Source organism: Etheostoma spectabile, chromosome 24, assembly GCF_008692095.1.
Source record: "Etheostoma spectabile isolate EspeVRDwgs_2016 chromosome 24, UIUC_Espe_1.0, whole genome shotgun sequence".
NCBI lineage: Eukaryota > Metazoa > Chordata > Actinopteri > Perciformes > Percidae > Etheostoma > Etheostoma spectabile.
Window position 1 is genome coordinate 11370520 of NC_045756.1, and position 26135 is coordinate 11396654.

General features: G+C 40.8%; 2 protein-coding genes across 3 annotated transcripts in view; both read right to left on the minus strand.

Moving 5' to 3' along the window:
* Positions 1-24457, minus strand: part of LOC116674135 (sodium/potassium-transporting ATPase subunit alpha-1) — a 41269-nt gene extending 16812 nt beyond the window's left edge. Inside the window, exons 1-2 of one of the 2 annotated variants that reach the window (XM_032506632.1) lie at positions 24369-24457; positions 188-298 (exon numbers count right to left, since the gene is read on the minus strand). In XM_032506632.1, coding sequence (XP_032362523.1) covers positions 188-298; positions 24369-24380 — 123 coding nt within the window. In that variant the 5' untranslated portion in view covers positions 24381-24457. Of the gene's footprint in view, positions 1-187; positions 299-729; positions 932-24368 lie in introns of those variants that run through there. The other variant, XM_032506631.1, reaches the window with a different exon arrangement.
* LOC116674136 (sodium/potassium-transporting ATPase subunit alpha-1-like) lies at positions 5189-24380 on the minus strand. Its single transcript, XM_032506633.1, is given in 24 exon segments — positions 5189-5377; positions 6183-6274; positions 7228-7329; positions 7632-7762; positions 7867-8012; positions 8138-8261; positions 8409-8563; positions 8678-8846; positions 8976-9126; positions 12320-12456; positions 12560-12735; positions 12838-13030; positions 13325-13459; positions 14328-14636; positions 14741-15009; positions 15176-15293; positions 16335-16469; positions 16750-16863; positions 16957-17058; positions 17203-17304; positions 17893-17952; positions 23453-23487; positions 23490-23562; positions 24369-24380. Coding segments are annotated over 24 exon segments (3069 nt in total). The 3' UTR covers positions 5189-5348.
* Positions 24458-26135: the final 1678 nt, after the last annotated feature.

The following is a 26135-nucleotide window of genomic DNA, read 5'->3' on the forward strand; positions in this document are numbered from 1 at the left end:
TATGGGAGGACATTGGCTGTAAAGTTCAAGAAGGTCTTTGTATTTAACGTCTGTTTGAAATAAGGTGCATTTTGCAAGTTACAGACACTTTCACAAAGTCACTTTTGAACATTGCCTTATTGAAAAAGTCCACCTCAGGTACTTGAGACATTTACAGAGTGTTTTTTATGTTTGTTTGTGTACTCACCAGGTCAACTTCTTTCTTCAAATCATCCATATCCTTCTTTGCTTGAGCTTTCTTCGCTTTCTTGTCCCCACCGTCCGAGGTTGCCGCCAGTTTGTATTCATCTTTCCCTCTCTGGATTGTAAAAAAATGAAACAAAATAAGCTTCTGAATACTGAGCACATGTGGCAAGTTTGCCCTGAAGCTTCCTTATTTTTTGCACCAGCAAGAGCAGCCTGCAGTGTCAACTTTGCTGTTCAAACAAGCTGTAAAATATGAGTTAATCATTGTTAGAAAGATTGGGAATGATTCTCATATATATCCCCTATTGAAAAGTGTGAAGGGTTCCTTAAAACTGTGGAAAACACAAAACTGTATGCTGCATATTTCGAAACTGAGGTACAAAGTACTTCAGGAAATCCACAACTGCCAGGCGTACCCAATAACTTGTGACCAAAACTTGGTTTGCGCTCAAAACTGAACAAACATAACCAGCTTAACCTTAGCATGAATCTAGAGTCTCTTGGAAACTAGTCCAGAACATGTGACAGAGCTCCAATACTTACTCCCAGCCCCATGGTTGCAATGCAAGTCTGAGAACAGTCAATCCAATTGTCTTTTTAAATTGCAACTTTCCTCCGCCTCTCTCTCTCTCTCACACACACACACTCTCTCTCTCAGCCCCGTTGCTTCCTGTCTTCTGCACAGCCCAGAGCAGAGGAGATAGGTTGCATAGCATTAGCCTACCTTTATACCCGGGACTGGCTTACCTGCCCTCATAGGAGGAGTTTGGTTGGGAGGAGGCACAGGGGGAGGTGGAAAGGGGTGAAACAGGACAGGTGAGGAGTAGTGTGGGGGAGGGGGGTGGGTGGGTGTGTGGGGGGGTTGGGGGGGGGGGGGGTTTACTGTAGGAGGGAGGCCCTCCGGGGGAGTAGTACGAGAAAATGGGGAGGGGTAAATCTTGCCCAACTTCCCTGTTTTGTTCTCACCGCTTCCCGTCCTCTCCTTTCACTCTTACTCATGGGCTCAATCCATTCCTCTTTTTCCATTCATTTCGACCTTTCCCTTGCAAGAAGAAGTAAGTGGACAACCGAAGGCCCACACCCTTCAGTGAATTCCCGTGTGTACTGTCTGCGCACTTTGTTTACAACACAAACAGAGATGAACTAAAAAAGAAGTCGAGATAGTGGAAAAGTGAATGAGAGACACACAGAGCTAAAAGCAGATATAGAAAGGTGAAAGTACAGTCCTGGGGGTGACTGAGTGGCCAAACCTGAAAGTGCATTTAAAAAAATACAGACTGAAAGAGGGAAAAAGGTGAGAAGCTAATTAAAACAGACTCTTTTTTTTTTTTTTTGTGAAGACCGCTTGGGAAAAAGAGGCCGAACTAAATGGTTGCTCATAGGGAAAGATAAGAAATGGAATGCAAAGGGAGGAATCCACTGTTCCTTTAGTTGTCCCTCTCTGTCTGAGGTCAACGTGCCCTGTAACAAACACAACCTTGTCATTGATTCTGAAATCCACCTACCTCAGGAAAAGTGAAAACACTAGGACTGGAATGTCTTTCGTAATGCTAAACCCTTGTGTTTAGCATGGATACACATTGCTGCAACACTAATGGCGTTATTCCACTGCCTGGTACCTACTTGCCCCTACTTTGGTTTTCCCTTACGAAAAAAGTCCCTCATACCTGCCAACAGGTACTTTATTTAGTACCACCTCAGTCGAGGTTCCAAGCGAGCTGAGGGGATACCAAAAGGTGACGTGAAAACCTGCAGACTGCTGATTGGTCGGAGAGAATCGTCACTATTCAGTGCGTCAATGCTAGCGACAGACGGGGACAAACCGTGTTTAAGTAGTTTATCCAGCTGTGTTTTTTTTTTTTTTTTTTGCTGCCTCCAGCTTCTTTTCAAGCTAAATTTGTCTTCTGGCTGTGGCAACACGCCGAGAATCAAAAACAACACACCTTCAACGTGCTGTGTGTGCGTCGTGTTGATGCTATGACGACCAGCCACGGCTCGCTTGAGGCGGCACTAAGCTGCAATGGAAAAAGGAGGACGGGGCACCGAGGCCGAGTCGAAGCGGGTGCCATTAATATAACAACGCAGACGTAAGGTTCCCCCGTCCAAACTTGGGAAAAGGTCCGTTTTTACAAAAGTGGATTTCAAGACTTAGTTTATTGGTCTAGTCAACGTCCTAAAGGTTTTGCAGCTACAATTGTAAGCCCTATTTTAGTGTTCCTTAGGTTAGCAGAGATCTAAAGCAAAGCCATATAGTTTACCTGAGAGTGTTTTAAATGAATCATTGAGCCACCCAGTGCTCTGGACCGACTGTGTCCTTGAACAAAGTGGTTTTTCCAACTGGTCATCGAGTTGGTGTACAGAGAAGCCGAATATGATGTATATTTTGTGCATGAGATAATACACTAAACAAACACTTTTTTTCCCAGATTTTTGTTATTGTTTAGGTTTGCCGGCAAATTTTTGCTCATGACCCTGAAATTTGGAAACCAAGAAGTGCTCTTTCCTGCCTGTTGAAACTCACAGGGAGGAGGGGGGGGGGGGGGGGGGGTTGTCCTTGTTGGCTGGCTGGTTAGTGGGGGTTGCTGGATGTGTTTGTAGTAAACTTCCTACTGTTTATAGTCACTAGACTGTGCAGGAAGGAGGGGGGGTGTTATCATACAATGATGAGGAGAAAGAAAGGAGGGGTGGATTTTTAAATAGCAGGGGAAGAGAATAGGAATTCGGAGTGAGAGAGGAAGGAAAATGAAAAAAAGTTAAAAGATAGACTAAAGTATGAGTGGCTGAAAGAGAGAATACATCCTCTATTGTTCTAGTTATGGTACAATGAAAGCATCTGGGTGCTGCTTTGCCATGGTAGTGGGCTCTGTAGTGGTTTGTCCCAATTCTATTCACGAGGATGAAATAGATCTAGGAGCAAGAGGACAGTGATATAAGAGATAGATAAAGGGAGAAATGTTGAGGAAAACCTTGAGGGGACAACTTCAACCCAAAATCAAATCCACTTTTCCTTTTACACTCAGTGTCAGTATCCACTCAGATAATGACTGAGGCTCGCCACAAAACAGCTGCACATGATGGGAACGGGTCTGTGTTGCAGTCTCTCATGCTAATCTACTACAAATCAATGGAATGCTAACTAACAACATGTGCTTCACATCACATGCCATCGTGTCAGTGGCTGTCTGCGATTCCTTTTACAACCTTCACAATGACCACCCATTCTATTCAAACACATTCGCCCACACACACACACACACTGAGAATGTTAGTGTCTGTCTGCAACCAGTTCCTTTCACTTCAATACACTTATCTCACCATCCATCGACCTCATTCTCTTCCTTCATATTTTTCTCGATAGCCCGCCATCCTTTGTCTGTAGACACTCAATTTGTTTTTCACCACCTCTGCTGTGAATGACATCACCTGTGAAGTCAGAAAGAAAATAACTTGATTTGCTGGTTCAGCCTGAATAGGGCTGCATGTAGAGTTTTAACTAAGGCAATCCAAAAGATTCTGGTAATATTCTGCCTACAAGTGTTTCCTAAGAGCGTCCGTGAAGAAGGCCACCTGAGAGCTGGTTGGTATGACGATAGTGTGTATGCAAACACACAGGAGTTGAGGGAGAAGGGGCCTTCATAATAAGCAGGGGAAAACAAAGTAGATACAGCGCTAGAGTGGGCTCACTTCATTTTCACCGAAGGCCTCTTTGCATTAGTGGTTAAAAGAGCACAACATTACACACAACATCATGGCAGATGTAATGGAGACACACACACAAACACACAAACACACACACAAACACACACACACTGCTCTGACGTGCTTGTCCTTAATTAAAGGGTTGGTAATGTTAAAAAGCTTGCAAGATTTGAAAGTAGCCTCTGGGAAACCTTCCCATGCCCTTGTGGCTCCCCCCCCCCCACACCCAGATGTGAACAAGACAATTCTTGAAAACAATAAATCCCCCCCACACACACACACACCCCGGAGTTTTAAGTCCCCAACGCTGACTTCCAGGTAGCGCTGCAACTGTTGACTTCAAGGCCTCAAGGCACCTAACCTTAACCCTAACCCTAACCATTGCCTACTCACAACAGGCAGCGCTGCCTGGAAGGCGACGTTGGGGGCTCAAAACACCAAACACACCCTCCTCCCCCAGAAAACAAAACAAAACATAAACTTACCTGTCCAACAGAAAGAAGGCGACCATGGCGGTGTATGTTTTGTCCTCCATTCTCCAGTAGACTTGAAGTAACTTCAGAAAGCACCCTGTGCATTGAGCTCTGGCTCACAGCTTGGTGTTTCATTGGTTTTTTCCAAGCGGACAGCGATGTAGTGTTTGGTGGGCTTTTTGTTTAAGAGAATTACAGCAGCCACAGATTACTTTTTCAGAGGCCTTACATAATTTGTATTGCTGTTGGGTTGCAAAGACCATTTCAAACAATATACAAAAAAATGACATATATTGGAAATATCTGGTAAGTAAAGATAAAATCTTGGGAAAATAATGATTACAATTATTTTTTTTTTAAAGTTCAGTAGCTAATTTCTATAGTGATGATCAGTTATTTAGTCAGTCACAAGTATACACAGCTAATCTAACACTAACGTTTGATTTTAATTTTCGTTTTTTTAAGCACTATTTGGGGCTTTTAGTTTTCAAAGTAGGATGTGTTGTATGTGAGCTCTTCATGCAGGTTATTAAAGCTTCTAAAAACATCCCAGTTGCTCTGTGAATGGGAGATAATTGTTACTCTTTTTATCATAATTGCATTATTTTAAATTCCTACCAATCCTCTTCAAATCAAATTTGTCTCCAGAACTAACATTTAGGAACTGATGAGGTGGATGCACCCACTGCATGGGTCACCGGACCTGACTCACTGGTGTGTAGCTATTGAAACTAGAAAAAATGCCGTGCATTAAATCCCTAAAAACGCTGCTTTTTTTTTTTTACTTGTCAGAGAAGCAATAACAAAAGTGTGGCAAAAAAGCCTTAATGTACAATGGCACGGAAAATGTTTTATTTTGAATAACATATAGATCAAAACATTGACATTAATACATCTATATTTATCCATCCATGCTTTGTGTTTTTGGGGTCCGACTAACATCTCAGACACATATGTAACATGGCAGTAAATAACTCGTGTCTCGTTGTGTCAGTAGTATGTCTCCTTTTCCACCCAACCTAGAAACCAAAAGAGACAGAATTAGGGACAGAGTTTTTTGGATGTGTCGCCTTACATTTGGGGTCTAAATTCTCCTGTGAGCTTATTTTTTTAACACCCAGGCTGTAGAATGCTATCATCACTCATATCGATCGTGATTCAAAGAAATAAGACCGGACTGGGGAACCTAAGCAGGACACGCCCTGAACATCTAGAGTTGAGACTTTCTTTATGAAGCCATTAAGAGATGTGTCCTGCAGGGACATGGAGGCTGAGGACTTTCTGTATCACAGTTACTCATGAGATGATGATATCATACTTGAGGCCATACATATGACTAAAAGGTGAACTCTGACCTCACCGGGCAGGTTTGTGTCGCATCATTAGATGTGCACCCAATCAAATAACACTGTATTAGAATTCATTGTGAGTCCACGGTGTGAATGCTGTTATTTAGTGTCTTTTACCAGGCCTCACTGAGCCCAAAGTTGCATTATAGTTTAAGGCCTGAGACACTATAAACAGATGGGTTTCACATAAGGCCAAAAATCACTTAGCTCATTTCTACTTTTGAGTGAAACTGTAAAACTTAATTTAACCCTGTTAAAAAAATAGCATTTGATCATCTACACAGTGACAAAAGCTTTGTTAAAATATTAACCAAAAATGTGAACTGTGTCAGATTAACTTTTTTTCTGTCTGATTGTTGCACATTAATCATGGGCACACAACCACAAACACACACCACACACCACCACCACCAAGGAGAACATGTGTGATACAAAAGTCTCAAAAGGCAAAAACAAGATTGAGTAAAGGTTTTACCGCCTGGGTGGCTTCTGAGGATATATTTTCTTCCTTCATCATAGAAGAAGAGGATGATGGCATAGGGGAGAGCACAGAACCACCAACTAAACCTAAGGTACGACACAGACACAGAGATTTAGCACACAGACCATCACATGGATTTCAAATTAAGCTTTTTTGGATTTGTGGAAATGTCCAACCCAACAGCAGGGATGGGTAGAGTGGAGCTGCTCAGTAACCCCAACTTCATGAAAATACTTTGTGACTGCGAACACTCTGAGTGAGACTGACTGTGAAGTCGTGGCCTTAGCTCTAAAGTCCAACCCCTCCCATCTGAGAGGTGGACAAGAATGACAACGACCTGATTGAAATTTTGCTGAAAATATTGCAAATTTCTGCAAATCTTGGACTTTCTTTAGTATCAAGCCTCGTATTAGCCTGTATATATTTAAATGTATAAATATGTGTGTGAATGGTGCCTGTACCAGTGTATGTAGTATGTAAAAGCACTTTGAGGAGTCGCTTTCTAAATGCAGTCCATTTACGTTAAAACAATAACGAGTACATTTCAGCTGCTTGTGAAACTCCTGAGCTAATGAGTCAAACTTGCTTTTACTACTTTGTATTTGTCTCTGGTGGGAAAATTGTTACAATAGCACTTCTGCTTCATTCTGCCGTTGAAATTTATCATTGACACAAAAAGAAAAAAATCCACCAGCTTTATTATCCCCAAGACAATCCCCAAGATAATAAAGCTAACTGGGGAATTCAAGGAAAACAATGTTGTCAAGAAGCTTCAAGTGCAGTTAATGTCAGTAAATTAAGAGAAAAAACGAATTTCATGGATGACCACTTTAATAAGAATACACCTAATGCACAGTGTGCTAATTAGATTTGCCTGCATACATGCAAAGAAAAAAACACTTGTGCATGGAAAATTAAACAATTTTGTAGTGTAAATTCAGTATAATCTAGTAGGGAAAATAGTATGTGTATATAAGGTTGTGTGTGTGTGTGTGTGTGTGTGTGTGTGTGTGTGTGTGTGTGTGTGTGTTTTACTCACTTGAGAGGATACATTCTGAGGGCAACGTCTGTGCCCGGGCAATATGACAGGAAGGCAGCCAGAGCTACCTCCTCAAATAGACCAAAGATGAGGACACGGTTCCTGTGGAAGCAAAGAGCCCACATTGTTAGAAGAATTTAACTAATATGTGTTACATCATTACTGAGATCATTCTACACTGTGATTTATGTTATAATGACAATTATAAATTTACATAAACAATTCACTCTCAGATGTTTTGGCGTGTTATCGAAACTTTGTTATTGTCTAATAACCCAACTGAAATATAAGACATTAAAGAAAAAGGTCAGGCTACACCAAATACACAACACTTTTTCATGTACGAAAATACATGTTTGGAAGTCACTGTGTGTACTTTAAAGGTCTTCTAAGTCTTTACATACTTCATTCCTTGTTGCAGGATAGAGTTCCTCCTGGTCTTACAGATGAGCAGATCGGCCACCTGGACCACAACAGTACTGACAAAGTAACCTGTGTGACATGTGAACTCTAGGACCTTTCTGCTCTCGTATGTCTGGTGAATACAACATTTAAAAAGATTAGCTCAATTTCTTCTTCTGTTGTACCCTTGAAAATGTAAATGAACTTTACCATTCATCTAGCACGAGCGTTACTCACCCACTGCTGTCCATAGCTGTCTTCCATGTCATTTAAATCTTTGTCATCCCAACGCATCCTGATCCCAGGCAGCGACATGGGGAAGAAACCACTTTGAGCCAGGATCACAAAGTATGTGAAGAAGCCAGCTACGGCCTGCATCATACCTAACAGAGAAGAACAGCACTTTGATGGGTCTTTTGGAAAAGGTTCAACGTTTTAGAAAAGCACAAAATAACAACAATTATTTCTGTCACCTAAATTTAATTTAGGCACCATTATGTACACTTACCGATTTGTCCGTAGGCCATGCTGATGAGCCTTTCATTCACCAGTTTGTCGGTTTGGGGGTTTCTTGGCTGTCTCTTCATGATGTCGCTCTCGGCTTCTTCATAAGCCAGGGAGATGGCAGGGACCTGGAGACAACAAGTTAACAAACAAGGTATTTAACATTGTCAATCGCTTTGTCACACACATTTGAGTTCATGTATACATTCCTATGATGAAAAACTGTTAAAGTAAGAAAAAAGATGACCTAATATCCCCTCATTTAAAAAACTCACCAAGTCAGTTCCCAGGTCAATACAGAGGATGGTGACGGTTCCCAGGGCCAGAGGGATGTCGACAAGGACGAAGAAGAGGAAGGGTGACATCTCAGGGATTTTACTTGTTAGAGTGTAGGCAATGGACTTCTTCAAGTTGTCAAAGATCAGACGGCCTGACAAAAGTCATTTAGAAATTATATTAAAAGAAAAATCAAGCACTTACATCAATGGTTTTTGCAGTCTGTATTCCACATCTCTGCAGGTATGAGCCTTGGTGTAAGTCTTACCTTCTTCCACTCCGGTAACAATGGAGGCAAAGTTGTCGTCGAGCAGGATCATGTCAGCGGCCTGCTTGGAGACGTCAGATCCAGCAATCCCCATGGCGACACCAATGTCGGCCTTCTTCAGAGCCGGAGAGTCGTTCACACCATCACCTGTCACAGCCACAATTGCTCCCTGCAGAGAGAAGAAAGAAGTGTTAGGATGTCCAATGCAAGATTTAATTCTAGGACTACAGACATTTCTGAAAGTTTTGGATTCCAATGTGTGTCAGTGAAATTTTCTTAAATTTTCTTTGACGCTGACCTGTCTCTGGCAACCTTCAACAATGATAAGTTTCTGCTGAGGGGAGGTTCTGGCAAAGACGATTTCAGTGTGGTGTTTCAGGACATCGTCAAGCATTTCTTGGCTCATGTCTTTCAGCTCACCCCCGTGGATAACGCAGGCCTTGGCATCCCTGGGAAGGTTATCAAAGCAACATTAGGAAATGCCCTCCAGCCCGTGACATCTGCCTCAGTTCTCAATGTTGGGTGAACAGGAGTTTCCTCCCCTTATCAGGAACTCCATTGTGAGGCATGTCAATACACAATCCCCCACAACTTCGCCCCTGTGTGTCCAACAACATCTCTGCCAGGATACCGGAGATACTGGAGGCCAATCTCTCAGTGGATATGGTGGTAGTCCACGTGGGTACCAATGATATCCGGAGGCAACAGTTGGAGATTTTAAAACTTAATTTTAACCAGCTCTTGGCATTTTAAAAGACTGAATATCTTTATTTCTGGACCAGTGCCCTCGCTAGGTTGCGGAATTGGATGCTTCTCCAGGCTCTCAAGCCTCCACAAATGGCTCTCCATTGTCTGCAAGCAGCATAGTGCTGTATTTATTAACAATTTTAAGTCTTTATTTTATCTTTTGTGGGAGCACCAAACCTGATGGTATACATTAAATCTTAATTTGCTTACTATTTAATAACATGAACAATTAGCATGCAACTGATACTGGCACTCATTATCCACATCATTATGTAATTACCAGGTACACTCTCCACTAGGCATCCGAGCACCACTAGCATCCCCTGTATTAGTGACACCCCCAGCTTTTTAATAATTTATTTCATTATCACAAACAGACAATATCGGCAGTCTCAGAATTGCGGTCAGCTCACTAATAGATTTGATTGGTTTCAGTCAGTGTACATAACCCCACTCACTGTTTTAAGAAAGTCACAGCTGAATTGAGCCATATATTCCTATAGCTCTCAGTAGTGACAACTTCTTGAGCTGAACTAGAGATCGGATTCATCACCACCTGCCTCAACTTGTTCAGGTTTACCTTTAAATGCAGGACCGTTAGAAACAGCTTTAAGAACTGAAATAGATTTAGACTGCTTTTCTCCTATCGACCTTCACCAATCAGATTGATCTCAGTTTGCTAAGTTAACGATAAAGCATCCAGGCATGCTATACTTAGCCAAGGTGTTGACAAGGCTCTGTGCTTGGACTAATTCTATTCACCTTATATATCTAACACACACATATATATATATATATATATATATATATATATATATATTATGTATATGCTTCCTCTAGGCAATATTATCAGGAAATACTTGATTAACTTTCACAGTTATGCGGATGATACACAATTATATCTATCAATCAAACCAGTCAGTTAGTTAAACTTCAAGCATGCATTAAGGACTTAAAATCCTGGATGATCTACAATTTCCTAATGTAAAACAAAGTTATTGAACTTGGGTAATCATCTACAAAGTTTATTATCTTAATATAGAGGTACTCTGGACGACATGGCCCTGGTCTCTATAGCACTAGCCTACTGTTAAAAAATCTCTGAATTATCTTTGATCAGGAGATATCCTTTAACGCCCATCAAAAACCAATCTCAAGAACCGCTTTTTTTACCACCTACGTAGCATTGCCAAATTAGTCACATTCTGTTTTAAAATTAAGCAAAAAAATTGTCCATGCATTTGTTACTTCAAGGCTGGACTATTGTATTTCCTTATCAGGTTGCTCAAAAAAGTCCCTTAGGGCTCTCCAATTGATCAAGAATGCTGCAGTACGTGTAGGCCTACTGACAAGAACTAACAAAAGAGCTTTGGTATTAGCTTCTCTGCATTAGCTTTCTGTAAAATCCAGGATTGAATATAAAATCCTTCTCCTGACCTACAAAACTCTTAATGGTTAGACACAAACATATCTTAAAGAGCTCACAGTATGCTTATTACCCTGTTTCACTAGAACACTGTGCTCCAAGAATGCAGAGTTGGCAGAGAACACCTACCTAGACATAGGTGGGCGTATACCTGCAGACACTGCACACCTCTGCTTCTCTTTATTGATGTTGCATTCATCTACCAACCCATTGTAAGTTAGGTCAGGTTTGCCTTGGACCAGCTCTTTGTCCTGGTTGATGCTGACATGCTTGTTAAAGTTATTACTTAATTGAAACTCAAGGTTTCTGCCTAAAATGATTTGTTTTCTCACCATTGTTGCACTAAATGCTTACTCTGGGGGAATAATTGGAATTGTCTTTGTAAATTATGTGTGTAAGTGTGGTCTAGACCTACGTTATCTGTAAAGTGACTTGAGATAACTCTTGTTAGGATTTGATCCTATTATTAAAATGGAATTGGATTGAAACCAGCAACCTATTTTTTTGATCCCATGCACATAAAATTTATGATTTATTGACCATTGTGATTTATTCTCTTCAAATTTGTGCCTGCCCTACTGCTTTTAAAACTTTAAAACCCCTTCTAAAGAGAAATACATATATTATAGTCAATAATTACAGACCCGTATACCATTTGCCATTTTTAAGTAACAATTTGTAACTTTTTAATCAGTTAAAAGATTTTAAACATTCTCACAACTGTCATTTAAGTGAAAAGTGATCCTCATCCAATCGCCATGGTGTTCCTTAAGGTCTTGATCTTAACCAACAATAATTTCCTGCATGAGGATTCCACACAGAATGAGTTTTCAATGTCTGTTTTTGGTGACAGTATTTCTGCAGTGTGACTGTGATCTGAACAGACTAAACCGAATGATGAAGAGTTAAGCCATCAGCTCAGAGACTCCCTAGATATATTTCTCTGCAGTGAATTTATGGCAAAAGCCTTTTTGGCTGAGTAGATTTTGAGGCCTTGTTAACCAACGTTGATTTAATGGGACTGTATTAGAAACTGAAGGAATTATTATTCCTTCTTTTCTGCAAATGGATCGCCTTTTTGAGGGGCTCAACATACTCAAAAACTCACCAAAATTGGCGGCATCAATTCTGGTTGAAATGTACGTATTTTAAGGGTGTGGGGAATAGGTGCACAAACATGTTCGCTAGCACCCCCTACAAAGTTAAAGAAATTCAGCCCCTGCAGTAGGTAACAGTAATGTAGACTAACAAAACTTGGTACACGTATGTAGTATGTCAAGACATAGAAAAAAGCTAATTGGAGCCATAGCCTAAACCCAACTGGAAGTCCACCATTTTGAATTGAAAGTTCAAAATTAGTGCAATTTCGCCTTAAATGACAAACATAATTCAATTTACATGAAACATATTATTTTTAATATTTAGTGCCATCAGAACACTCAAAACTAAGCTTTAGTAAGTGTACTAACCTGGGGTCGACTTCAGACACTGGTATGTTCAAACGGGCAGCAATGTCGTCAACTGTCTCGTTGCCTTCAGAGATGATACCCACACCTTTAGCGATAGCCTTGGCTGTGATCGGATGGTCACCTGTGACCATGATAACCTAAGGGAGAAGAAGTTAAGTATTAACACAGACATGATTGTGGTTTTGGTCTTGAAATTATAGATACATGTACTGCACAACTAAAAAGACTACAGTTACAAACCTTGATTCCAGCGCTCCTGCATTTGCTGACAGCATCAGGCACAGCAGCACGAGGAGGGTCGATCATGGATATGAGGCCGATGAAGCACAGGTTTTCAGTGGGGAAGTTCACCTCATCAGTGTCAAATTTAAAGCCCTTTGGGAACTGGTCATCAGGCAGGTTAAAATGGCAGAAACCTGGGTAAGACGGAAAGAAAATGCTCGTCATAAGTTCACACAGGTTCTCAACACACTGGTTAAGACATAAGAATGTAACTGTAGAATGGAGCTACGCTGTACCCAGTACTCTCTCTCCAAGTCCTCCCAGCTCGACGTAGGCGTTCTGGAAAGCGTCTTTCATCTCTTCGTCTAGAGGCTGCTCCTTGCCCTGCATCATGATGGTGGAGCAGCGGTCCAAAATCCTCTCTGGGGCACCTTTCATCACCAGCAGGTGGCTGGTCTCGCCAGGAGTTGAATTCTTGTGAATGGAGAGCTTTTGGACAATAAAAAGATTGTATTTAAAAATACTCATTCCCAATTGTATTCTTAACTATGCTAATAATGCTCATTTGTCAAAAAATGGTTGATGGAGCAAGACCCAACCCCTAGACGGTGTAAATCAACATTTCCCTCCGAAACCGCTGCAAGTATCTTACAATGCCACGTTTGCAAGATTTTTTACGATTAAATTCTGCATGACTTTGGCTCTCATAGACAGATTGAACCTTTTCCATACGTACAGTATATGTTGAACAAATTTGAAAGCTATGGGAAAACTCTTGTTTACCTGGTATTTGTTGGTGGAGTTGAAGGGGATCTCAGCAATATTGGGGTATTTGTCTCTCATGCCGCGAACGGATCCACAGCACAGCTCAATACACTTCAGCAAGGCAGATTCTGAGGCGTCACCGGCTACATCTTTCTGAGGATTGAAGCAAAGGTGAAAGTTGGATTTTTTTTTTGCAGGTATGTAATATGACAATTTTAATCATAAAATATCTTTACAATGCAATGTTGTTGTACGAAAGAAGCCTTCATGAAATAATGCCCCCCTTCCATTTAGTGCCAATTTAGCTCACAATACATCCAAAGTAGGCTAAGTTACCGAGTGCAGCACTTAAAATGCAACGATGCATCAGTGATATTGTTGCAGTATTCCCTTATGTAAAGGATTTTGAGTTTGAGAAAAAAAAAATTAACTCGTCAGTACCCTTGAGAAATAAATCTGTGAAATGAGTCTGTGTGTCCATCTCTTCCTATGGCTGCAGCTACATATTTCTGAAAATAGTTAGGTAGAGGGCTTCTTTATAAAGATTTGTAGTGAAGTATAGCTCTGTCTAATTTTATCTAAGTTATAATGGCGAGTCACATCCCACACAGTCACTGCATCTCAGGATTCACCTGTGTTTCTTATCCAGGTCAACAACAGGTTGTATAGAGGACAAATAGTCTTTGAGTTGATGAGGATTATTTATACCCTATTATAATATTTATACTTTTTGTTACACAAAAAGTCAATACTATTGGTATTTTCCTCCACTGGTGAGTTGATTAGACTCTTTTTTTGAGAAATGTTTTGGGGAAATTTAGGCCTTTAATTCCACAGAACAAATGAAGACAAAAAGGAGAGAAAGAAGGGGAATGACATGCATGAAAGGGCCACACGGAATGGAGGAGTGAACCTCTATATATGTGCGCCTGCTCTACCAACTGAGCTAACCTGGCGATGAGTTGATTAGACTCTTTTGTGGGGATCAGATATTGCATGTTTATTATTACAAGCTTTTCACCTTCATGATGGGGACGTTGGACTGCTCTGCCAAAAAGACGGCACGGTTGCAGAGTCCACCGATCCTGGCCAGGGCAGCCCAGGTAGCAGAGCTCTTGTCAAAGGAGGCCCCACTCTGGTTTTCTGTGGTGTCGGCTTCCAGGATCTGGTTGTCGAACCACATGTGGGCCACGGTCATCCTGTTCTGGGTCAGAGTGCCGGTCTTGTCGGAGCAGATGGTGGAGGTGGAGCCCAGGGTCTCGACAGCTTCCAAGTTCTTCACCAGGCAGTTCTTCTTCGCCATGCGCTTGGCAGTCAGGGTCAGACACACCTAGAGACAGAAAGCAATGTTCATAGCTGTAATATCTTTATTTCTTATTATATATGTCTTTGTATCAATGAATGATAGAATGACACTTGGCCATAAAAACTCACAGTGACAGTAGGCAGTAGACCTTCTGGCACGTTGGCCACAATGATACCGATGAGGAAGATGACGGCCTCCAGCCAGCCATACCCAAGGATAAGTGAAAGGACACAGAAGGTAACACCAAGGATGATGGCCACGAAGGTAATGATGTTGATAAAGTGTCCTATCTCAATGGCGATGGGAGTTTTGCCGCCCTCCAGACTGGAAACCAGGCTGGCGATACGGCCCATGACAGTACGGTCTCCAGTGTTGATGACAACTCCTCTGGCAGTACCTGAAGGAAGCCAGAGAGTTTTTGAGTAATACAAAGGACATGGAATTTATGATTGTAATTTATGAAATCATTTTTAAGTTTAAATTCCTTCCGACTTGGATTTAACTTTAATCTATTTAAAAAATTACACAACTTCTGTGTTGTCTGCTATATGTTAGTTCTCTACCTTCAACACAGTTGGTGGAGAAGAAAGCAATGTTCCTGGTTTCCAAAGGGTTGTCGTTGGAGAAGTCCGGAGTACGAGTCTGAGGCTCGGATTCACCAGTCAGAGAGGAGTTGTCCACCTGAAGGAGTGTAAAGTAAAACAAGAATAAAATACCAAAGATATCCAGAGAAGTGAAAATGACATGACGTCTACAGGACCAACAATAGTAGAGTACAAATGTGGGTTCAAAATAAAACTCAAACTAAGGAACTTGCCTGAGATGATGTGATTTTGAGTCAGTCAAAAGAAACATTATCTATAATGCATTATAAACATAGTTATGATGTGTTATAATTTGCTTATAATGCTCTTTATGTAAAGTTGTAGGCACTCATAAATAATCATAATGTTTTATAAAAGCATTTTATAATGACTTATAAGGTCAAGTACCATAATATTCTATATATTCTATAGTGTATAATGCATTCATAATGCATTAAATAAAAAAGGGACTAGCACTTTGTGTGTGTGTATAATGCATTATGAATGCATTTATAATGTGTTTTTAATCTGACTATAGCAATATATGAGTATAGTTATGACCACTAGTGAATAATTATAATGCTTTATAACAATAATCAAAACACAAACTATTTTATGACTTATTAAAGTCTCACAGGTATCATTATACTTACAACGATCATAGTGTATTATAAGTCTCATGATTTAATACATTTTAATAATTTTATAATGCACAATAATCATTGTTGTAAGGTATTATAATGTGATCATAAGTCAATAAGTGGTCATTGGGTGCTTTAAGTTAAGTAAAATGCCGGTGGTATAGGTTCATATGTTAACTTACTTAATAAGATGGTGCTTGTTTGAATTGAGTATAATGAAACACAGTTACTTAAATCTATGCAAGACGATCACAGAATACTTTGTAAAAATGTATTTATATGTTTAACAGACGTGGAGTACTCCAATTTGAAATAACCTTTTGGTAAAAAAAAACAACAACTAAATGATGGGCATTTAACTAATGTAATATAAATACCCAATTGACTCAAAGTATACTAAACTACAACAGTGCATACATACTGTATGTATTATATAAAGTTCTGCTTAAAGCCACTGCACCATATGCAATATTAATAACAAGTCCTAAGGTACGGACCTTGCAGCCGTGAGCCGAGATGAGTCTAAAATCAGCGGGGATCCTGTCTCCAGCTTTCACCTCCACCAAATCTCCAACCACCACCTCCTCAGCGTTGATCATCTTCTTCTCGCCTTCACGGATGACCAGGGCTTGCTACAACACCAAGATGACGATATGACCAAGATATGGTTTTTGTGGTATTGTGGACCAGAGTTATACATGCTTTTATTCCCAGTAGCAAGAAATCAGATGATACATGGAAAAAAGAGTCATCAGGGTGGTAATGCTGATGAGGCAATATGGCTCCTTCCTTCTTGAGCAAAATTTTGAGAAATGTAAGTAACTACATGAGCTTTTCAATTATCCTGTTTTCTGTTTCAAAAAGTTGTGACATAGTAAAACATGAAGGTACAAAAAGTCAAGAGAAAATCACCTGGGGGACCATTTTTTTAAAGGAGTCCATGATCCTGGAGCTCTTGGCCTCTTGGTAGTAGGAGAAGCACGCACTGATGACGACCACAGAGGAAAGCACCACACCCAGGTACAACTACAGCGAGGGGAAAAAAAAGACAGTCAGTCATTCATCTTTGGTGCTTTTAATTCTTTCATTAATATCATACACTACCAAAGACCTCCTTACGTTATCGTTGGCCGCTTCATCTTCTGTTATAGTCTGGATGGTGAAAGCGAAGAAGCAGAGGAGCGCACCAATCCACAGCAGCATGGAGAAACCACCAAACAGCTGGAAACCACATAAAACGACATTAAAGTAAATGTGCATTGACATTTAAATATTTGATATAGGTTTCTGTTCTGAATGGAAAAGGTTGCATAGTCCCCGAATTCCAGGAAACAGGAATTCCAACTCCGAAGAAGTGACCTTTACCTGTTTACAGAACTTGACCCATTCCGGCGTCGTGGGAGGAGGCGTGAGGGCGTTGGGGCCATCTCGGGCCAGGATCTCTTTTGCTCTGCTGTTGGAAAGACCCTAAAAATAGACATAAAAATACAGGTTTGACAGGCAGATTGACAGAGAAAAAAAGAACTAGGTGTGAGGTGAAATCGAATACCTTTTCACACCAATGGCTCAACCAAGGTTATACTAAGCTTGACTGTGTGTTTGAATGGGTTAACCCTCATCGATCTACTTGGGTTGGAGGTGGGAAGTATCAGGAAATAACCAGGGTCGATAATAATGTGAATTGCGTACGACATGGGACAAATTATGTGATGGGTTGGAAATGAGAGTGGGGCAGTTGTCCCATTTTGCCACCCACTTTGAAAAAAACAACTGAAAAACTTACATTTAGTCTCACTGTGCTTTAAACTGTGTTTTCACCATAGACTGTATGAACTGGGATTTTCACAGGCAGCTTCAACAATAGCAGAGCAATTCATTTCCGAATCGTCCGTTGACAGTGAGTGGCTGGATCTTCCCTGGTCTGCCTTTTGTATAATGGTAGCAACATTGTCAGTGCATAGAAAGTTCTTCTCTGGCCTCTGGGCTTATGTGCCTCTGTGGCTCACAACCACGCAAAAACTAACAAACACACCCACACACATGCAGAGTACTCACCCTGGTTAGGTCAGTTCCATATTTTCTGTGAAGTTCATCCAAGGTTAACTTGTGATCATCCTATGGGGAGAGAGAGAGAGAGAGAGAGAGAGAGAGAGAGAGAGAGAGAGAGAGAGATTGAGATTGAGAGACATTACGTAAAACAAGCTGAAATCCCTGTCAATTTAAAAACCCAGCTATTATCTCCTTTTAGGATTAAAAAAAAAAGTCCTGTCGTGTCCTTCAGAGGAACACAGGGAACATAAAGATGACAAGGCAAAATTGATCATCTGGGGGGGCGACCTCTAGATTATGGATGCATGCGGGTCATGATTATGGATGCAAATGGAGGCCACTTCAGGTGACCAAAATGAGACTGCTGCTATTCAAACCCAGATCCAATATAAAATAAGTTAGCATTCATTTTGGTGTGCACACAGTGCAATTTTTATTAGTCAAAGCAGTCCTTCGAGTAAAACTAGAGTTGGCTGAGGATTGAATATTTGCAGACAAACACAAGAGCTAACCTGCCGTGAGCTCAGTTAGTTAGGGAATTGCCCAAGGCAAGGCAAGATATGCAGAAGGTCTGCAGTTTTATGGGAGTTTTGTTCCAGATATGTGGTGCATAATAAAACTGAATGCCTCTTTTCTATGTTTAGGTGTGACTGTGGGGAAAGAAAGCGGACTTGTCCCAGACAACCTGTGAGGTCTACATGGTTCAAACAGCAATCAACATCACCCACTTAATACACTGATGCTAGTACGAATGAATGAATACATAAACGAATAAATGGTTGAGGGAATGAATTAAGCATCAGCTCACACGATCATCCGTGTCCCATTATAACAGAATGGTACAAGTTTACACTGACTTTTTTATTGTTTCACATTCTCTGCTTGGACTATACGTAAGTACTATAATTGAAAAATTGAATTGAATTATACTGAAAATATGCATTTACATAAAAGTAATATGGCACTCAAAAATTTGAGCGGTTACATTTACCATTACCACCATTTGCATTGTCATAATGCCAAATGTGCCATGGATAATGTGTTACCACAGGCCCCACACCTCTTTGTTTTTTTTGTTTTTTACTGTTTGTCAGCACTTCTTTTGAAACCTGTTATGGAAATTTCTTGACTAGTTTAAATAATGTTTGCATTGCACATCTGGATTTCTTTTTGTTCTCAATGTTACACGTCATCAAATTGCACATGGTGCTATATACATTGCATTTTCTGTCGGAATTTGCCTTTTATTATCTTAAGTTGCTCTGGGAATAGTTTCTGGGATCAGACCTTTAGGGGGGCTCAGTCCAAAATGAGAATGTGACACAGATAGAGTGCCAACAGTACACCCCCCCCCCCCACCTCCCTCCTGCTAAATAATTTCATTAGCCAAAAATCTTTGAGCTAGCTACTGAACTACTTCAGCTAAAGTTGTTGACACTATGGTGGAACTAAACCTGGCATTTTAAAGTCACAGTAATAACAACCAGATTGACTCAATGTTTTGAACAAATGCATCTAGACACATCACTCCCGTTCTCCACACCCTGCATTGGTCCAGGTTTAAACGGTGCTGTGATCCGGCTTTTGCGGTTGCTGCCCCGAGACCCTGGAACAACTTACCCCCTGATATTCGCACTGTTCCAAATGTAGACCTTTTTAAGTCTAAACAGTCTAAATTCTGTTTAGTCTGGCTTTTAATATGTAGCAGTGGTTTCTTTGTAACCTTTTCTAATTTTACTGTTTTCCATGTTCACTCTCTCTATTGTATGATGTGATTTTAGTCATTCTGTTAAGCACTTTGGATACCTGCTGGTTGCTGTAAAGTGCTATATCAATACATTTTGATGGATTGATTGATTGATTAAATGTTGTAAAACTCAGTAATTTGAGTTGCTTACGTTTCAATTTGGGTTCTACCGTGCGCCGTGTACTGACCAACTTCTTCTCTGGGGAATACCAACGTTAAACTTCACAACCTCCCTCCTGCTCTCCCTCTGACAGATTAGATAGAGACTCATAAGGCGGGAGTCTGGCACCAACACCACCGATTGGCCAACACCGCGTTTGCGTTAACCCTTTCCTTGACGGGGCTACAGGTGCATAGCATCGGCGACAGCGACACAGGGTATTAACCCTGTTTCAGGCCCTTTCAAACTGTAATTGTTTGTCCTCTGTCACTAACAGACAAGGTCGCAAACTCTAAATTCAAGCATTAATATGGATTTAATCAAACAATTTAATGAATTGTAATTATTATAATGTTTAGGGGGACTGAGATGGAATTGAATAAGTCTAAAGGTCTAAAATCTCCAATGGTTACCATTGATTTTTAGCTGTACTTTGATGCCTCAGGTAATTGTAGGATGGTGCAATAATTATTAACATGTCGGCTTCATTGGCTCCATGGAGACCCAACTACACGTTTTTACTACTGCCCAATAGTTTAGTATTCTTCAACCAAGGTTCAAAGTTGACATCTGAAGATCATCAATACATGACACTGAATCACCAGTGCCCCTTTTTGTTATCAAAGTTACATTTTTTGAAGACCCAATGCACATTTAGCAGTTGGAAGAGACACTAAAGGCACCGCCTGCTGTTAATTGTAGTAAATGATATGCTAAGTTAGGGAGGTTATGGCAGGCTGGTGTTACGGTTGCTAGGGCATTAAATGTCTTTCAGCAGGCGGCAGGACTTTGAGATCTAGTTAAGTTACAGAGGAAAAAAAATTATTAATATGTCATCTAGATAGAATTTTTATTGCCTGAGCACTCTGTGACCTGGTGGCTGACATTGGGCAGAGGCAGAATAAACACACAGTTATTAAAGAACCAATTATAAAATGGCATTCATATCCTATTGTAATTGTAGCTTTTGTGAAGATACTTTACTTCGGCATGTCTGCAATAAACCGTCTATTATACAGCAAAATTACAGAAAATGATTATTAAGATTAAATTTTTTGATGACTAGCAGGACATTTGAATGGTTAAGTTCTTAAGAAGAGATAAATCCTTCATGTTACAAATGAAACCTATAAACACCTTTGATAAATGTATTTCTGCCTATAAAATGTGATCATTGTACATTTTAGTCAGTGGTTTATCAGCCCTTCTTGTGCCTCACTGTTCTTGGGAAATGACCTCAGCCAGCTCCAGATACAGATGGAGAAAAAAGCTCCTGTAGAAGCAGAAGAACTTGGCGTACTGTTCTAGGAAACCCTTGTGTTTTTTTTTTAACTTGGATGTTTTTACTCTGACTTATACTCCCCTTTTGATTAATTACGCCCTAATTGCCTGCACCAGAACCACTACTAACTAAATCTTGATTCTGGAGGATAGTTTAGGGCTTATGAACTTTTCCATGTGAGGGAGGAGATGGAGGAGGAGCCTGCTCAGCAGGAGTAGAGGCAGCATGTGACCTTTTCTATCCCTCAACTTCTTTAATGCACATGCTTTTAACCTATGAGAGGTGGAGGCCAACTACAAATATAAGCTGGCCACAGGTGAGCAGGGGAAATAAAACAGGAGGACAGAACAAGGTGGATGGTGTGAAATGGAGTGTGTGTGGGGGGGTGGCAATGGACCTTGGATTCGCATTACACCTGTCTGTGGTTATAAGGTTGCGTCGTTCAACACGCTCTAAAGTGTATTTTTAGTACGATTGATTTTACCATTGCTCTTGACTAACCCACGATTTAGTTTTCCACGTAATGTTAGCTGTATAGATAGATGACTAATCTAATGCAAATTAAGTCAGTTAGCACACCCCCGTCTGTATGCCTCACCCCCCCGGCAAAAAGAGACATCAGTAGGACAACAGCTCCAGAGACACATTCACAGTCAGCCCCCACCCAGCCATCCGAACCCAGCCAGTACAAAGGAAGGGTATGGTAACAAATACTTTCAATGCTAATACGGTGACTTCAATACTGGTTCCTGAACAATTTCATTTTAACAAAGAAAAATTACAAAAACATTACACATTAAGGTACAAATGTAATATATATATTTTCCAGCTGCTACTACTATGTGAGCCCAGTCTTTGCAAGTTTTTCCTGCGTGTCTCTACAACGTGTAACAATAGACAGCCAATCAGCATTATTAGATCTCTGTTGAAGCATGCTTATTGGCTCACTCTTGCTGATGAGATTTGATTGACAAGGCATTTTTTCGCAGCCTTAGACAAGCTGGATGTGACGAGGAGGAGGAAAGACTTGGTTCAACGCTTGCAAAAGATAAGTTAACCCTCATGTTGTGCTTGGGTCAAATTGACCCGTTTTCAGTTCATTTTTTTTTTTCTGTTAAAAAAAATGGGCCGTCGAAATAACCGCTGAAAATGAACAACATTAAAAATATCAAAAAACTTTGGTTAAAACACCAAAAACGTCAAAAAAAAGCACCCACAAAATTGAAAAGGTGACAAAAATGTCATAAAAAGCAATAATGATGTTGAAAAAAAGTGACCATTGTTGACGGGAAGACAACACAAGGGTTAAGGAAAGTGTCCAATGAAATGGACATGTGTGCGTGATGAAGTGTCTGTGTGTGTGTGTGTGTGTGTGTGTGTGTGTGTGTTTGTGTGTGTGTGTGTGTGTGTGTGTGTGTGTGTGTACACATGACGGAGGAGGCCTTTTTATCTTCTCTGCAGCAGCCGCAGCAGTTATAAGGGACAGCAGGACTACTTGAGGAGGACAAGACGCTAAGAGACAGAATCGGCCCTGGACTCTAAGTGGAACACTCCCCAAATCCTGTACAAGTTGTATTACCCATAGAGGTATTTGCAATGTGGCTAGGTCATTTTAACCCTTTTCTTCCCGTAAGCCATACAACTTTTTGTTTTACTGGGTCAAAATTTCAAATTTAAACCATGAGAAGCTTTTGCCACTTAATCTCAGTGTTTTACTTTTATTTTATTTATTTTTGTACAACATTTTTGAAGCGTTTTTCGACATTTGTGATGCGTTTCTCGACGTTTTGTCACTTTTCTGGAGTTTTCTGATTGTTTTTCCCGTGCTTTATGTGTTTTTGTTCTTATTTTTTTCGACATTTTATCCCTTTTTTCAATGTTTTTTTATCAATTCTCTTCTTCAAATATAGTGATATTGGTAAAACACCCACATTCAGTAAAAGTTGGGAACTAATGATTAATCTTAGAGCAATGTACGGGACCATTCACGTTATTATTTTTGACATTTTGGTTGAAAGAAACCCTGATTCCCTTCAACACGAATTTCTGAAACTGTTTTAAAAAGACTGGGTCAAATTTGACCCAAGGAGGGTCAAAAAGGGTAAGAAGGTTAAGGACACATGCCTGTCTTTCATTTTTTAAAGATTTTTAGACTAGTATTAAATGTTGCTCCCCACCCAAACTTAGAACGCTAAAAAAATTACCTTTTCCCTCCCCACACGTGAGCAGGAGGAGGGACAAAAAAAACAGGAGGACTGAAAGAGTTGGATGGTGTGCAATGGAGAAGGGGCAGATGATGGACCTGGGGACCAGCATTACACCTGTCTGTGGGCTAAAGTGAGGACCAGGTGTGTCTATGTATCTTTTATGTACTCACCAGGTCAACTTCTTTCTTCAAATCGTCCATATCCTCTTTTCTTGAGATTTCTTCGTCTTCTTGTCCCCACCACCCGTGGTTGCCGCCAGATTGTACTCATCTTTCCCTCTCTGGATTAAAGAAAGTAAGACAAAATAAGATACAAGAGCAAGAGCACCAAGCGGTGTCAACAGCTACTTCTATGTTCTCACAATACATTCATGCTAACAGGGCTTAGGAAGAACTACCAAATATTTGCTATGATATGAGTTCAAATTTGACCAGTTTACCTGCCAGTTTACACCAATGCAACTAGAAGAGAAGGTGTATCATTTCCAACTCAGTACTGTACTTCTGTTTTTGTAGCTATATATAATTTCTAGCATCTTAACTTCCTACAGTTCAACCCCAACCGAGAGTCTGGGTCTGTCCCAGGTTTCTTCAGAAAAGGAGTTTTTCCTTACAACTGCTCTGGAGGGAACTACTAGACCTGTTGGGTCCTTGTAAATTATAGAGCGTGGTCTAGACCTACTCTATCTGTAAAGTATCTCGAGATAACTCTTGTTATGCATCGATGCTATAAATAAAATTGAATTGAATTGAGTTGAATTAACTCCCTACAGTTGCATTCTAGTGGCCTTCATTCTAGTAATGCCGCTCCCTCTCTAGCTCGCTTATCCATACACCGTGCTCCGTCCAAAACTCTGCCCATTCGACCAATTGACAGTTTTTAACTCATTGATATAAAACAGACTGGCCAGTTCAGGACGCTACAACTTTTCAATGCAACGTTGCATGCATATTAAGTTGCCAATAGCAACATGCATGTTCAAATTGGCAATTGATAATTACAAAATACACTGTCATTGAAATAAATAGGCCAAACAACGTCCCTAAGAAACTAGTCCAAAACATTTGAAGAGGCTCCAATACTTACTCCCAGTCCCATGGTCGCAACGTGCAATGAAAACAGTCAATCCAAGTTTTTTAATTGCAACCTTCCTCCGCCACTCAATCCGTCAACCACAGAGAAGAGAAGATTGATTGCTTCACATTAGCCTACATTTATACCCAGGACTGTCTCACCTGCTTTGCTAGGAGGAGTTTGGGGGGGGGGGGGGGGGAAGATGCAAAGGGGTGAAACGGGACAGGTGATGAGTAATGTTGGGACAACAAGTGGAAGTGGGGGGGAAAAGGGGTGGGGGGTGTGGGGGGGGGGGGGGGGGGGCGCAAGGGGTGAAAGTGGTCAGGTGATGACTAATGTTGGGGACAACAAGTGAAATGCAAAGGAGTCTGTCCGAGGTCAATATGCCCTGTTATAAAAAACCCAAAACAACAAACAACAGCCACGTCGGTGAGTCTGACGCTACATTTACACTACTACGTTTGGGTGTAAAAACAAATATCTTTTGCTACGTTTACATATCACATTTGCAATACTCAACAGAAAGGAAAAAAAACTGAAAATTTGGAGATGCTCCTCCCCCCGTTTTGGTTTGAAAACTGGTTTGGAGACGATGAGGCACGCCAGTCAGTCCAAAAATAGATCTCTGGGCTTACTTTTTCGCCATTGTTGTTCTTTCATGAACTCAGACATTAAGGGAAGGGGGGGGGAGGAGGCATGCAGGACCACGCCACAGGCCTCCGCGTCAAGGAATTAACCTCTTCATGTGGTTCTACCAACTGAACTACCCATGTGCCCAAGTACTTTCTGTATGTTCAGTTTATACATTGATGATTTTAAACTGTGGATTAATGCTGGACAATCTACTTCTTGTTTACACTGGCACGTGCATGCCCAGTGTGTGTGGGTGGTCATGTGACAGGCTAGTCAGATAATATGATCGGAAATTAGTTCAGCCACTCGAACTAAAGCCCTTGTGTGGACTGAGATTATTTTTGTCTAAAAACAGTGATTGAAAAAGAAAATGTAGTGTAGATGAAGCCTGTAGCGTAAGTAGGTCCTTTACTGACTGGCTGCTGTACCCACACAGGATTAATATGTTTATTAATCCTGTATTAATCCTGTGTGTATTATATAATAGGAAGTTTTTCCTTGCCTCTGTCGCCTAGTGCTTGCTCTTGGTGGGAGTTGTTGGGTTTCTGTAAATAAAATCACAGAGTACGGTCTAGACCTGCTCTTTCAAGAAAAGCACAATGAGAGAACTGTGTTTGTGATTTGGCGCTGTGTAAATAAAATTTAATGGAATTTGATTGAATTAATATGGTGTTTTCCCACTGCATGGTACCTCCTCGACTCGCCTTGACTCTACTCGCTTTTTTTGGTTTTCCATTATGAAAACAAGTCCCTGGTACCTGCTAACAGGTACTTTTTTTAGTACCACCTCAATCGATTTTCCAACCGAGCCAAAAGGGGACGTGAAAACCTGCAGACTACTGATTGGTCGGAGAGAATTGTCACTATTCACTGCGTCATCATTGCTAGCGATTGACGTGGGGTCCTGAACAAACCACTGTCAGCCAGCATTTTTATTTTTTTTTGCTGCCTCCAGCTTCTTATGAAACTAATATGTCTTCTAGCTGTGGCAACAGCACCATGCCGAGAATAAAAGCAACACACCTTCGACGTTCTGTGTGTGTGTGTCGCGTTAGGCCGCGGCAGTTTCCTATGACGACCAGCCACGACTTGCCTCATGCATTGGGGGGGTGTAATATGCAATGGAAAAAGGACAACGGGGCACCA